Source organism: Rana temporaria, chromosome 10, assembly GCF_905171775.1.
Source record: "Rana temporaria chromosome 10, aRanTem1.1, whole genome shotgun sequence".
Taxonomy (NCBI): Eukaryota; Metazoa; Chordata; class Amphibia; order Anura; family Ranidae; genus Rana; species Rana temporaria.
In genome coordinates this window covers 106609937-106626412 of record NC_053498.1, presented here as the reverse complement: position 1 = coordinate 106626412, position 16476 = coordinate 106609937, and the positions used below count along the sequence as shown (strand labels likewise).

Here is a 16476-nt window from a genome sequence, read left to right as displayed (position 1 = left end):
AAGAATGGGCAAAATTGTCAATCTCTAGATCTAGATGTGCAAAGCTGGTAGAGACATCCCCAGAAAGACTTGCAGCACTAATTGCAGCAAAAGGTGGTTCTACAAAGTATTGACTCGGGGGGGGGGGGGGGGGCAGTTGAATACAAATGCACGCCACACTTTTCAGATATTTGTAAAAAAGTTTGAAAATCATTTAACATTTTCCTTCCACTTCACAATTATGTGCCACTTTGTGTTGGTCGATCACATAAAAATCCCAATAAAATACATTTACGTTTTTGGTTGTAATATGATAAAATGTGGAACATTTCAATGGGTGTGAATACCTTTTCAAGGGACTGTATCCCTTACATTTTAGACACCCAGGGACAACCATAGACCGTTTGTGTGTGTTGCAGTCAAACTATGAAATGCATAATTTCTGGCCAGAGAGCACAATAGGCGGTCTTCATATTGCAGAACTATAGTGGGTCCCTCACACCCCCGACTTTAATCAACAACACTCACTGAGCAGCATTGTTGATTGGAGTACAGTGAGGGGTAAAACCTCTAAAGATTTGGATCACTGCTCTCACACAGAACACAGAGGCTTCAGTGCGTTTCCTGGGAAAGGGCTGCTAGACATGAGGCTAGGACTATTTTTTTTTATTTGCAGTTTTACTTCATAGGGAAGTTAAAAAATAAAGCTACAGGTGGGCTTTAAATAAAGGCCTATAAGGAGTATATTTTGTACATGTATGTATAGAACATCGTAGAGAGACACGTTGACGAAATTTAGATTTTGCCAAAAGGAAACTTACATAAATTGTCCCTCTGCCTAAATGTCAGGGCCAACATTCCAAGCGGTGACAGAAACATAAAATAATTTCTATCTGGAGACTTTTATCAAAGTAAAAGGGTAAAACTTTCTATTCGTTAGTATTGAATACATTTTCATAAATCTCCGCACAAACTCCTGAATAATGGGATCAGTCTAAGAAGTTCTAACATTTGCAGATTAATATTTTAAATGTTTCTGGCAGTAAAGAGCAATATTTGAACTTTTTCCGAAGGTTATTCATGGTATATAAAAAAAACACCTCTGTATGGATAGATTGAAGAAATACAATAGCTCCACATGAATCAGTTGGGAATGTGATTTCAGCACCCGCAGAACAAAATATCTTCTAGCAAAAAAGGAAATTGACTAATAATGGAGAAAAACCTAAAATCCATTCTATTTTACTGTATAATTGCAAAGCTTGTCTCAAGGAATTGCATTATTAGCCTTAGCCTAACCCTCATCCAGAGATATGTCAAAGCCACTAATAATTCTGACTAGTGAACTTTCATTTCATGATGATTTCTTGACGTTCGTGTACTTCAGATGAACCAATTCGATAGATGCACTCTATTCCTAATTACAAATAAGTATGCCAAAATGTAATAGCTTAATAAATCCCAAAAATCCTCTTAAAGTGGACTCAGTGAAGATTTTCTATCTAAAGTCTGGTACACACAATCAAATTTTCCGACGGTAATTGTGTGATGGCACAAAGCTTAACAGTTCATTTCTATTTCACTACAATCACTCCTTGTAGTTCTTTAGCCCACTGAGCTCCCGGTCTCTCACTAGACCCACTGATTCACTGTCACTGAATCCCTTGAGCTCCTCCAATCTTCATGGTAGTATGATACTCAAGCATCACCCCCACGCTTCTCTGTTGGGTCCCTAGTTTGGCACTCAAGATACCTCTCAAGCTTCACCCCACTGGTCTGCTCGGTCCCTGGCTTGACACATAAGGCTGCTCTGCTGGCTGGGTCCCTAGTTTGATACTTGCTGAAGTTTCCCGATTCTTCACCATCCCCAGTTGGCGAGAATGCTACTCCGGTACTTCAGTTACTCACTGTGGTCCCTGGTAATTAGGCAGATAGTCTCTTACTGGCGGCAGTTTCCCTTCTACCTCCGACCATGACAGGTTCTCTGGCCGACAAAACTGTCACTTTTGGTTGGACTGCAAGCGGCAGCCCCAACCTTGCACTTCTCTCTTGCTTCTGGATAGGCCCTTGGACAGTCTAGCAGCCAGATGTGCCCAGGATAGGCCCAATCTCTGGCCTAGCAGCCTGTGCAGTACAACACACATCCACCCAGACAGCTGTGTACGTCCCAAGATGTTGACCACACTAGCTCAGCAACAGGGCCATAGATCAGATCAGGATCAAAAGCTCCATGTAGCTGGACTACTGGGGGGTTTAATAGAGATTTTTATTATGTGGTGATGCTTCTTCAGGTTCCTCCTGAAAAAAAAAAAAAAAAAAAAAACTGTGCACTGGCATACTCAAACAGTAACCAAGCTAAAGAGAAGGAACCTTGAGGTTTGATTACATTTATGTATTAAGTCTGGGAGTTAAAAATAAATACAACTAAAAGCAAAAAAAAATTGCTACTACAGCAGGTAGCAAATGCAATTCTGATATTCCAGATACTACATAGCTTGTTTACTGCTGATCGTTTAATATAGACCTGGGCAGGATGAACTCTGAGAAAGGACCATTATCCCTCTCTCTCCCCTGTATAGATGGTGTTATTTACATTTTCATCCTACAGAGCTGTAACCAAGGACACAGATAGTACTCAGGTTTTTTTTATTAGACAGCCCAGAATAAACTGCATATAAAGCATTGTAGCAACCTATATTGAAGTGGTTGTAATCCACTAAATACAGCCAATGAAGGTACTATCCTTGGGTGATACACAGAGAAGAAAAACGCTCCTACATAAGTTGTATACGTTGATCTGCAGTCTTAATTTATACAGCTAGTCTGAGATTTCAAAAAGCGAGGGGGGGGGGGGGTTGTAGGTGCGAGGAGCCGAAGTTACACTCTGAAAAGCTGATTGGGGGGTGTGATACTCCCTCCTTTACACAATACACAGGAACAGAGTTGAGGCCATCAGTCACATGCTATGTGCTGGAGCTCCCTCCCCTGTCACCTTTTTTTTCCCCTTTTGGTGTTAGGAAAACCTTTATAAAAGTGACTTATGCAAATAGAGGTAGGAGGCAGAATCAGAAATCACACACTGAATTGAGATAAGTATGAACTATAGAGGGATATGCTTTGTTCACATTTCATGTCTGACTTTAAAGGGGTGGTAAAGGTTCATTTTTAAATTTTCTAAATAGGTTCCAATAAGCTATTGCATTGTTGGTTCACTTACATTTTCCTTCGATTTCCCTTCTAAATGTTTTTTTTCTTTGTCTGAATTTCTCACTTCTGGTAAGCTTGCCCCCATCTGAGCCGTTCTGGCTGGGGGTTAGTCAGCGTGCTCGCCCCCTCCCTTGGGACTACATCCCTGCGGGGAGGAGCTGGGCTCTCCCCGCAGGGATGTAGTCCCAAGGGAGGGGGCGAGCATACTGACTAACCCACAGCCAGAACGGCTCGGATAATGGGGGCAAGCTAACTGAGGAGATACAGGAAGTGAGAAAATCAGGCAAAGAAAAAAAACATTTAGAAGGGAAATCGAAGGAAAAGGTAAGTGAACCAACAATGCACTAGCTTAAAGTGGAGGTTCACCCTGAAAACATTTTAACAACATTACATTGTGCTCACTACCAACATTGACCGTATGCCGTTTTATTTTTTTTTGCTGTATATACCGTCGTATAGCTATATCCCCCCCCCCCAGCTTCCGGGTAGTGGCTGCCGTGGCAGTGGGCATTCCTATGCAGAGGCTAAGTGATTGACAAAAACTTCCCACCGGCGCATAAGGCGTGTCACGAGTTTTCGAAAGGAGCCGAACTGCGAGTCGGCTCTATACGACGCCTACGTTTGGCTTCTTTTGGAAACTGGTGACGCGCCTTATGTGCCGGGGGGAAGTTTTTGTCATCATATCAATCACTTAGCCTCTGCATAGGAACGCCCAATCCCGCGGGAGCCACTACCCGGAAGCAGGGTAGTGGCTCCCGCGGGATTGGGCTATACGACGAAATGTACAGCAAAAAAAATAAAAAAAAATCAGCATACTGTCAATGTTGGAAGTGAGCACAATGTAATGTTAGAAAAATGTTTTTAGGGTGAACCTCCGCTTTAAAGGAACTTATTTAGAAAATAAAAAAAAATAACCTTTAAAAAGTTGGCAATATAAGATAAAATATGAACTGGGGATCAATAATGAGTTGGCTTTTGTTAGACTAACATGATCTGCTAAAAGACTAATTGTCACTGGATGCCTTGACTTTTATCACATGAGTGATTTCAGGGTAAGATCCAGTAACAAATCACTTTTAAATTACAGATCGTCTGCTAATATCTGCCCTTTATATGGTTGTCATTATTAACCTAAAGCCATTGCTCACTGCACTAATTACTGATCAAGCCCATCACGCAAAAAATCTTACACTTACAATTACAAATGCTTCTCTGTTAGACCCTTTATATTATTGCCAGGAACTACTGCAGGAATGCAATCTTTGTCTCAGATAACAAGGTTTAAAGAGTTGGTGGGAAATAGCTAAAGCATGTGAAGTAAGAATTGGTCAATTTCTGCATTCGTGCAGAGTATTAGATGTTCAGCAGTATTCCTGCAGGGCAGAGAATGGATTTACAGCAATAAGGCTGGAAGACAGATAAGTGCTAAGCAGCAATAACGCTGCCGATTAAACCAGATATGAGCCACTATAATGATGCAGGAAAACCAGTGCTGAATAGCAGCATTAATACATTATGGGCAACAGTAGTTCTGCAAATTGGTTGGTTTTCAGTACAAAGATCTTGATGCCGGTAGATGGAAGTCTTGATGTTGGTAGATCTAGGTTCTGATGCTTTGTGTGCCCAATATAGAATGTATGCACCTACAAGAGTTAAATTAGTTTAAGATTAAAGATTAGGTTGGGTATATTGTTAAAGGGTTAAAACTATTTCCATTTAGGAGCCAAGTAAGGTAAGTAATAGTCCAAGATTTATGGTTTAGATTAAGTGCCAAGAATAAATATTAAGGGACAGGTTAAGGGTGAGGCCTCGTACACACGACCGAGGAACTCGTCGTAAATGAAACATCGTTTTCCTCGACGAGTTTCTTGTTAGGCTTGTCGAGAAACTTGACAAGCTTTCTTTGCGTACACACTGTCAAGACCAAATCTCGTTGTTCTCAAACGTGGTGACGTACAACACATACGATGGCAGGGGCAGTTCGATTCCACTGGCACAACTCTTGGGGCTGCTTTTGCTAATCTCATGTTACTGCTTGTTAAGTAAATGTTTGGTAGGAGACGATTTGCACTTTTCAGACTGTTACAGCGTGAAAAATGTGTTATCTCCATTACAAACGCTACTTTTACCGAAGGTGCGCTCCCGTCTCAAACTTTATTCTGAGCATGTGCGGGTTTATAAGCATACACACGAACGTGTTTCACGTCGAAAACCGGCCCGACGAGGAACACAACGAGGAAATTGAGACTCCCGACGAGGAAAAAGAGAACTTGTTCTCTTTTTCCTCGACGAGTTCCTCAACAGTTTTCTCGATGAAAAACATACACACGATCGTTTTCCTCGTCAAAAAAGCTCTGCCAAGATTCTTGATGGATTCTTTTGAGGAAAACGGTCGTGTGTACGAGGCCTTAGAGTGAGTGTTGAATATTGTAGTTTGTTATGGATAACATTCATTGCTGGGGTAAGGCTAACAGCTAAGAAAACAGAGGCCAAGATGTTGAAGGGCGTTTGTATTTGAAGGTGTAGGTAGGGGGTTTTGGATTCTAATACACTTGACACTTTATATCACAATGAAAATAATATTCTATACCAAAAAGATCAATTTGTCTGGTTAGATGGCTCTCATACACGAAAGGTTCTTAAAAAGACAATTCATATGGGATCCAGTGGGTACAGAAGATACAGGAGCACCACACTTAAGAGTTCAAAAAATATGTTCACCTCTTTACAAAATATAAACCAACATGTTTCAGGACTTTAAGGCAATCCCTTCATCGGGGCTAGAGAAAGCTGACTAAGGCAGACATTGGACTCAAAGTTTAAAAAAATATTGAAATGAACTCTGTAGATATTGTTAAAGGGTTAGTTGACCTTTACCAAAAACCTGGCTATGCAGATAAGGGCTGTCTGTAGATAAAAACAAGTTGAACAAAGTGGAATAATGCTCTTGCTATAGGTGTAGGTCATTTATGTACCTCATGAAGCCTGAGGAAAACTTCTAGGAGGTTGCAAAGAGATGCCCAGTGTTACTACTCACCTCTGCCATCACAGGAGCATGCTCTCAAACTCTGATCCCAGGGCACCATGTGAGGGGGTTTGAATCGGAGAAAGAGCTCACTCCTGTGATGGTGAAAGTGAACAGCTAGGCCAAGCTTGGCAACGTTCTAGGAGTTTTCAGGTTAGCCGCTTGCCGACTGGCTCACGCCAATATACATAGGCAGAATTAGGGTTGCCAACTCATCCCTTTAAAACAGAACACATATTAATTACACAGGTTCTGTGGCTGATTAAGGAGGTAATTAAACTCACTTGGTGCCTTATTTGCATTAAATTAGCCTCAGAACCTGTGTAATTAATATGTGTTCTGTTTTAAAGGGATGAGTTGGCAACCCTAGGCAGAATTGCTCTGCTGGATGAAACATCATATTGATACATTTTTCCCTTTAAGAGCCGCTGTAGGCGCCCACGCCCACTGCACGGCCGTGGACCCGATGCATGGTCACGAGAGCCACCATGGGGATTTGTGTGTGTAAACACACAAATCCCTGTTCTGTCAGAGGAGAAGAGACATATCGTTTGCTCCTAGTAAGTAGGAAACATCGATATGTCTCCTCCCCCAGTCAGTCCCATCCCCATACAATTAGAACACACCCAGGGAACAAACATTTAACCCCTTGATTGCCCCCCCCAGTGTTAACCCCTTTCCTACCAGTGAAATTTACACAGTAAATCAATGCATTTTTATAGCACTGATCGTTGTATAAATGTCAATGGTTCTAAAAATATGTCAAAAGTGTCTGATCTGTCCGCCGAAATGTTGCAGTACCGCTAAAATTCGCGGATCACCACCACTACTAGTAAAAAAATAATAAAAATGGCATAAAAATGCCATAAATCTTTCCCAAAGTTTGTAGACGCTATAACTTTTGTGCAAACCAATGAACATACGCTTATTGCGATTTTTCTTTTACCAAAAACATGTAGCAGAATATATATTGGCCTAAACTGATGAAGACATTTGTTTTTTAAAAACATTTTTTGGGGATATTTATTATAGCAAAAAGTAAAAAAAAAAAAGTTTTTTTTTTAAATTGTCGTTCTTTTTTTGTTCATAGCGCAAAAAAAAAAAAAAAAAAGCAGAGGTGATCAAATACCACCAAAATAAACCTCCGTTTGTGGGGGGGAAAAGACAAAAAAATACATAATTTTGTTTGGGTACAGCAGTTAAAATGACACAGTGCCAAAATTGTAAAAAAGTGCTCTGGTCAGGAAGGAGTAAAATCTTCCGGGCATGAAGTGGTTAGTCCTCAGTGAAGGTCAATCTGTGGTAGGTAAATGCCCTACATCTATAGAAAGGGCATTGTTCAATCTTGCTCTCATCTTCAGACATTCCTTATTTGCATAGGCAGTCTTTTGGGAAAGGGGAACTAACCCTTTAAAGATGGCTTCTGTAACTTATTTGTTCTAGTATGGTCGTGCTGGGACTAAGACATGGTAGATCTGTTTAATAATATCAAGTTGCACAAGATAAAAATAAAATAAAAAGAGCATGCAGACAAAAACGGACAACGGTTTCAGGACAGGATCTGTTCCAACGATAAGAACCCACAATACTAGCATTTCTACAGCACGAAAAAAGCACACAGAAATCACAGCTATATCTGAAATCACACCGTTTGTTACCAAACCATGTTCAATGCTGGGAAAATTGTGAGTTACTGAATGTGATCATGGAAGCAGCTTATGGGCTGCAATGGGTATTCAAAATGGCCCTTTTAACTTTTTTGGACGCTGTCAGTCATAAACTCCATTTATATTGCCAGGCCCAATTGTTTATCTTATCTAATGTTCTAATCAGAGAACAAAGATGTCAGTGTTAAAGGATCAGTTCACCCAAAGTTATATTAGTAATAGGCAATGCCGTGTGGATCAAATCTGACCCCGACTTAGATATTCCAGTAATGATATCTCCCTGCTATATATTACATTTTTTTATTTTTTATTACTGCCCTTCTGAGTGGAATTTTTGGGTATTCCTGGCCACCTTTGTCGGTTCCACTCATTACATTCTTCATATGATCATTACAAAATCCAGCAGGGAGAGTTGGATTTCCTCATAATGGCCACAGCAGGACCTCTACTAGCAACCAGCTCTTGGTTCTGTAACTGCCCCCTGTAATACAATGGGTAGAACCAGAGGCGTAAATAGAACTTTCAGAGCCACGGTGCAAGAAGCCATGGAGGGCCCCTTTGTCTGAGCCCGATTGGGGAACGCCAGGGCCTGCTCGCGGCCTTTGCGACCCCGGTAAATCCACCACTGATGTCAGTAGTTTTTCATTTTAATTTTACTTTTTACCATTTTATTTTTACAATATTATTTTGTTATATTTCTGTGTGGCTCGAACATAAAAGAATACAGAGAACTGCAGCTACATGCTCCAAATTCTTTGCCGTCTCTGCTCAGCTCAGAGCAGGTTGTTAAACTCTGCAGGCTCTGCTCATGTAGTATAATCACTACACGAGCAGAGAGAGGGATGCAGTCGGTCTGTGGAAAGCTCACATTCAAGTCAAACCTGCAACAGTTTTCAATCTAGAAAACTTTGTGTATGGAAAGCTAATTAGGGGCCAGGCCTACACCAGTTTCTATTTCACTCTGAAATGGAAACTGGTGCGGGTGGCACAGAAAGATCCGATACAGCTCTATCTGCTTAGTTTATATGCTGTACGCCACTAACAGTTTCCTGTGCCATTATAATGGCTCAGAGTTTGGTAAAGTCTCTGGATTGTCTTTAGCTTGAGGGCTTGCTCCAACCAGCTGCAATGAAAATGCACAAGGAAATGCAAGCAGACACATTGTGCTGCATTTTTATGTTAACTATGTAAATGGCAGAAATCAGGGCCATGCACCAATTCAGCATGCAATAAACGTCCTAATGCAATGAAATGTGCTGGTGGAGTCAGTTCTGCTCCATTTTACAATGCCATCATGACCTTGCAATTATTCTCATTTATCATATCATAGCTAGGCCATATGAAACAAGTCAGATATTTGCATACCTGCTTCATGCCAGAACTTGGGTCATCCCCAGGGTCTAACAAGTGAGATACGCACATCTACTGCATGTAGGAGCTCTGAAGGACACTACATACGAATATGTAGAATACAAACATTCGTCATCTAATCAGCACCAACATCTCTCATTAAACTGTTTGCAAATTAATACAACACACACTTTGTTTATACCCAAAATGTTGCAATGGTGTAATGAGGTATTTTTGTGCTGACCAGCTGAATGAAGGGGTAGAGAATTTTAATTGTATTGTTCAATATACTGCCGTACCCATGTGCCCCAGCAGACCCATTCACTTTGAGCCTGATTATACGTTTTGGCGTTAGTTCTGCTTTCACATCAACTCCACCTTTGCAAAAAAGAGCCTGGCATATTTCTTATCAAAAATATGTTTTCGTTTGGCCTTATTAGAGAGGTCATTATGCCAGTATCTCACAGGCATTTTCCCAGCTAGCATCTGGCAACATAATGGATTTCTTCTGTTTGTCACCCCATCATCACTATGCGGACCTGCAAGCATTGCATCACAAGGGTTTGGGACACCTAGCGAGGGAAGAGACATAGTTGGCTTTTAGGTGACGGGTCAAGGGATGTGTACAGTACCTTCCACTTCATATACGCATGCAATGATGAGCAGAAAAAAAAAACAAAGACAGACCAGAAAGCAGAAGTCAAAACATCACACTTTATCACATATTAACCAAAAGTACACACACAGGATCTTTTGTCAAAGAAGCATTAGGTCGGTGTTACATTGATTTCTCTAGACTAGCCACTTTACATTGCCAGCAAGTATACCTTTACAGCACTCAACAATTTAGTATATTGAAAGCAAGCTTGTACAGCCTAGAAAATACATTTAATGTAATCAATAATGTTTAGCACTAATGTGTACTGTCACACATGTCATTGTCAGCAATGTCTGGTGGAAGAGGAGTCTTAATGATAGAGATTATATATATATATATATATATATATATATATATATAATCTCTATTTTTTTTTCTCTTTTATTAGGGTAAAGATTGAATAAATGTTTTAAAAAAATATAGTTTACAGGCATGTCCATTTTAAATATAGCATAGCAATGTTTTGTATGTCTATATACAGCCTGTAGATGGAGCTCTTGAATACGCTTCATGTGTTTTCCAGGCTATCTAATCCAGCTCATCTGCCTTGCTGAAAAAAATGCATATAGTTTACAGAGCTCAAAAGCTCAGCTGAAAATTGGTGGGGTGAAGAGATGTGCCATTTCAGTGCACCACACCATTTACATCTTTTGCATATTTTCTTAAACTTTATTGAAGTTTATGTGCTGCAGTTGAGCAAAATGTCTGCATGTTTCCACACAGCACTGTCTTCACCTCTGCAATGAGATATGAACGAGGCACATAAAAAATAATAATTTTCTATGTGCCCTAGCGTGACCTGGGTTGTTCCCTGAACAAGCTCTTGTAATGACTGTACCCTACATAAGACAAAGTATTTATATGCATATAATAAAAATACATACACATACAGTATACATAATTAAAAACATGATATAAACAGATAGGTTAAAAACATATAAAGTTTTAAAAACAAATTAAGATAAAATCAACCCCAAACCATTAAAATTCATGTTAATTCATGTTAGCAGTTTAAAAAAAAAAGGTCATATACTGTACAAGGAATTCAGATTAAGTTTCTTCCTTACTGTAAACAAAATGAAAGTTTCTTTATACTTTATAAAAGAACAGAAAAATGTGCTGGTTTTAAGAAGATGCCGATATTGGAGGTTTCCCCCTGCAAAGTCAGAGCTAGAGCAATGGGAAGCCTGAGCTTTGCTGCAGAGCGATTGATTTGACTGTTAGGGGTGTGTTGGACCTTTGCAATGAGTCTACTGCTTCCATAAAGAGAGCAACGGTCTCACTCTGCAGCTGCTGGCAGGAAAAAGGCTTTTTATATTTTGGTTGTGGTTACTTTAGAAAAAAAACAACCTACAAGAAATAGAACACCTTTTGTTTTGATGCAACAGCTGGGCTATGGGAGCCTATTGGTGGTGTCATGGCTCCCGGGATGCACAGTTGTTGCTGAGCATTCCCCACCCCTGGAGAGCCACATGTGGGATCACATGACCAGAGCAGACTGAATAAAGGTAAGTATAAAGATCTTTTTCATAAAGGGTCGACAGCATAGGTAGCAAGAGGGGGGAGGGGACATTTTTAAGACCTCAGAACTATCAAAATTAACAAAGAAACTGTCATAAATGTAACAGGGATTCACATTTCCTAGCTCTAGAGAAAATTGCTGTGGATCTTGCTAGTGCCTGAGACTAACTTCACTGCAGCGTTGTCACCCTGTTCAGTGCTGCAGCGTTCTCACTGCTGAAAACCTTCCTTTTTTATGCCAATCAGCCCCGGCCACTTCTATTTCCTTCCATAAGCATTGTGACTAACATAATGATATCCATACACAGGGCTTTTTTTTTCTCAAACAATAGGTGCTGGAAATCAACCACGACCCCCCAAAACCCCTTCCCCATGCACACCCTCCAAATCACATCAAATAGTGGGTGTGGTCAGATTTCACAAACAGTAGATGGGTCTTAAAGGGGCATTAAATGCAAGGATTGCATTACATACAGAGTGCAGAGCTCTGTCACCTGTAAACACAGAAACCGGACTTTTGTGTTTACAAGTGATTGTGGTGAGCAGGCACCGAAGGGTCTGAGCAAGAGGTGGTGGAACGGAGTTCCCCCTGAAAAAAAGCCCTGTCCATACCATATATATGACCTGGGGAAAACCGCGATGAAGGAATGAAGGGCACCCGCCTCCATTTTTAGATGCCAGAAGAATATTATAGCCCCTTTGAGATGTCATTGTGGCTACAAAGACGTTTTCCAACATTCCTGTACTAGGCAACTAAAAAAATAAAGAATGCGGAATCCAAAATCTGAAGCAGAATACAAAATATGAACATTTTCCAATGACAAAAGGAAAATTTGCCACCATCCGCTTTTTTGTTAAAATTAGTCAAAAATATGGAGTTTATATAAATTCGTGGAATCTAGGAATTGTGGAAAGTCTTCATGTACTGGAAAGATCGGAAAATAGAAAATAGCTGAGAGTTTTCAGCTTGTTGCAAAGAAAAATCTCGCCCAACCAGGTAGAAGAGAATCAGAATAAACAACAGATGCCGGAGACTTAGAAAGTCAAACAAAGCAATCTGCTATATTCATCACTGTACAGTGCCATAATGTAGGCTTGGCGCACAGGAGCAAACGATGGCCGCAATATCCACCTAACAATATCACAAGTCCGTAAAAGCACCATTGTCTAGACAGGAATGAAATATCCCCGTTTCCAATGACTACCAGCGTGTTACATAATGCAATAGAAACCTTCAGATGAAAAAGATCTCCACATCTAAGTTTTTAATAATAATAATACACTAGACATGTCAGCATAATAATGACTATCCCCTCCCTTTCCAGCATGTCTATGATCGATTACCCTTCCCTTTAAAAAAAAAAAAGTAAGATGGTACTTACATTTCATGGGAAGTGTACCTTGCTGCATTCTTATTAGAGATCTTTCATGCTCTGCACCCCCCCCCCCCCCCCCCACAGTGGTAATCTTCCAATGCTGCGGGGGTTAAAACAGCCGTTAGATCGGTCATAGGCACTTGTCAAGAGTGCCAACTTTGCTTACACTCTATGAATTAAGAAGGTGGACCTTTCATTCAACTGCTTGCCCTACACGGAACGTTTTTTTTTTTTAATGAAAGCTAAATAGTACAACTATAGCACAAGAGATGGTGCATTTAATGGGAGGTGTCCCTTGTGCTGGTTGCTGCTGTCCTAGGTCCTAGTTGAGATATTTTCTCCTCTGCACCCCCCCACAGTGGTAATCTTCCAGTACTGCAGGGCTTACAATTGGCACTAGACCAGTCATAGGCTCTTGTCAAGAGTGCCAGCTAGCTATGCTTAAAATCTATGAATAGATGGAGGCGGTGGACCTTTCATGCGTCTGTCTATCCACCATCTATTGAGCACTTTTATAGTATATCTGTTATGTCGTTGCAGTGATGGTGAGAACCCCCTGTGTGGGAAGAGCTATATGTATGAACTTTGACTTGCTTTTAAATAAAAGTGGGCTGCCATGCCCTTAAAATACAGTTTTGGACTGGCAAAACTCATTGTAAAATGCACCTACTGCTTGAGTATAATCACCCCAATCTCACAACTGTCATTATGCTCATTTTATAACCGGCACAGTTATCACCCTGTACTTGCCTTCCCTACACTGTCCATCAATCCGCAGCTAGAAATATAAAAAATAATCAGGACTTCTGCACAGGACATACACCTAGAGCATAGGAAAGGCAGTACAGCATGCTTAGTGTGCCTCCTGTAAAATGAAACAACTACATGGTCACAATTTGCTCCCCACTATCCCCTTCCCTAGTGCTTGCCTCTATCAGTGATTATGTGAAAGATGGCGAAGCAATGCATTATAGGACTTTTTGCCAGATCTAATTTTTTCTATCAAAGGAAAGGTAGGAGGACCTTTGTAAAACGTCATGGGAGAGCATGACATTCACATGACCCTTGTCCACCACAAAACGCCTTGTATTCTCTGAAAAGATTAAAAATTGTTTTATGAACAGCCAGCCAGTGACACACTGATTGCCATCTTTCAGCCTTGATAGTTAGCTTTACCACCCAAACTCCAACAGTGATGTCACCTTTAGAGGCTACATGTAAGTAACAGTTAGTCAGGTTCAAAAAGTCCATCTAGTTAAAAAAAAAAAAAAATACAATCTTATATACACAATCCTTCACCCACAGTTAATCCAGAGGAAGGTGAAAAATCCCAGCAAAGCATGATCCAATTTACTACAGCAAGGGAAAAAAATTACTTCCTGATCCTCCAAGAGGCAATCGGATTTTCCCTGGATAGACTTTACCTATAAATGTTAGTACCCAGCTATATGATGTACATTTAGGAAAGAATCCAGGCCTTTCTTAAACAATGTACTGAGCTGGCCATAAACACCTCTGGAGGGAGTCTATTCCACATTTTCACAGCTCTTCCTGTGAAGAAACATTTTCATATTTGGAGAATAAAGATTTTTTCCTCTAGACCAGACCTGGGCAAACTACGGCCCGCGGGCCGTATACGGCCCGGCGGACTTTTTAATCCGGCCCCCCGCCGCCGCCGCCGAAATCGCCGCCGCCACGTTAATCACCGCGGCGGGGAACATTATAGACAGCGTTCGTTTGAACAGCTGTTTTCCCCGCCGCGCATAGACACTCCCCCTTGGACGGATCTGTCCAATCGCGAGCAAGGGGGAGTCGCATAGACACTCCCCCTTGCTCGCGATTGGACAGATCCGTCCAAGGGGGAGTGTCTACAGGGCAAGGGAGGGCTCTCGCCCCCCCCCTAGAAACCAGTGCCAATGTCATGATTGAATGAAATGAATGAAATTAGAGCTAGCTCCACTGACAGACGGGGGCGATCGGGGGAGAATTACAGTGCAGACAGCTCACGGCTCTCCTCTCCCTGTCACAGCGCCGCTGCAGAGTTCTCTGGTAAATAGAGCCGTGGCGCTGTGACAGTGAGAGGAGAGCCGTGAGGTGTCTGCACTGTATATCTCCCCCGATCGCCCCCCCCCCCTCCCTGTCAGCGGGACGGCCCCCCCTGAAATCTAACAGCGGATGGCCGGTGAGTGCCGTGGATGGGTGAGAGCTAGCAGGCCAGGCTGTGGGCAGCTGTGTGGGCTGGTGAGGGAGCGAGTGACATAGTGTGCGGGCGAGTGACAGCTAAAAGTGCGGGCGGCTCCGCTGACGGGTGTCAGGTGAGAGAACTTGTGGGCTGGGCGGATTGGCTTGGTGAGTGTCTATGCCTGAGCGAGTGCTGGCCAATCAGCGAGCTGTTAAGCGGGAGGGAGCAGAGAGATTACATCATCTCTCACTGCCCGCCCAGCAGCCCCCTTCCTCTCTGTGTAGGCACCGCGGGAATTTAGAGAGTTTAAATAATTTCTCTGCTGCCTGACATTGCTGACAACCCTGGTCCTGACTCTGGGACACAGCAAGGGACAATTGGAGCAGGCAAGTGACAGTCCGGACCGCAACATGTGACAGGCGATGTGACAATCCACAATGTGTGACAGGCAACGTGGCAAGTGACAATCCACAATGTGTGACAGGCAACGTGGCAAGTGACAATCCACAACATGTGACAGGCGACGTGGCAAGTGACAATCCGCAACGTGGCAAGTGGTAAACATGTGACAGGCGATGTGGCAAGTGACAATCCACAACATGTGACAGGCAACGTGGCAAGTGATAAACATGTGACAGGCGATGTGGCGAGTGACAATCCACAATGTGCGACAGGCGCTGTGGCAAGTGACAATCCACAACATGTGACAGCAGGCAACGTGGCAAGTGACAATCCACAACATGTGACAGCAGGCAACGTGGCAAGTGACAATCCACAACATGTGACAGCAGGCAACGTGGCAAGTGACAATCCACAACATGTGACAGCAGGCAACGTGGCAAGTGAAAATCCACAACATGTGACAGCAGGCAACGTGGCAAGTGACAATCCACAACATGTGACAGGCGACGTGGCAAGTGACAATCCACAACATGTGACAGCAGGCAACGTGGCAAGTGACAATCCACAACATGTGACAGCAGGCAACGTGGCAAGTGACAATCCACAACATGTGACAGCAGGCAACGTGGCAAGTGACAATCCACAACATGTGACAGCAGGCAACGTGGCAAGTGACAATCCACAACATGTGACAGCAGGCAACGTGGCAAGTGACAATCCACAACATGTGACAGGCGACGTGGCAGGTGACAATCCACAACATGTGACAGCAGGCAACGTGGCAAGTGAAAATCCACAACATGTGACAGCAGGCAACGTGGCAAGTGACAATCCACAACATGTGACAGGCGACGTGGCAAGTGACAATCCACAACATGTGACAGCAGGCAACGTGGCAAGTGACAATCCACAACATGTGACAGGCAATGTGGCAAGTGATAAGCATGTGGCAGGCGATGTGGCAAGTGACAATCCGCAACATGTGACAGGCGACGTGGCAAGTGACAATCCACAACATGTGACAGCAGGCAACGTGGCAAGTGACAATCCACAACATGTGACAGGCAACGTGGCAAGTGATAAGCATGTGGCAGGCGACGTGGCAAGTG

General features: G+C 42.4%; 1 protein-coding gene across 8 annotated transcripts in view; it reads right to left on the bottom strand.

Moving 5' to 3' along the window:
* PLCH2 (phospholipase C eta 2) overlaps positions 1 to 16476 on the bottom strand; it is a 924207-nt gene that overhangs the window by 130598 nt on the left and 777133 nt on the right. For 6 of the 8 annotated variants that reach the window (XM_040325910.1, XM_040325911.1, XM_040325912.1 and 3 more), the window contains one exon: positions 9861 to 9866. The exons of the other annotated variants lie outside the window; for them this stretch is intronic. In XM_040325910.1, the coding sequence (XP_040181844.1) occupies positions 9861 to 9866 (6 nt within the window). The remainder of the gene's footprint in view (positions 1 to 9860; positions 9867 to 16476) is intronic. 8 annotated transcript variants of the gene reach the window in all.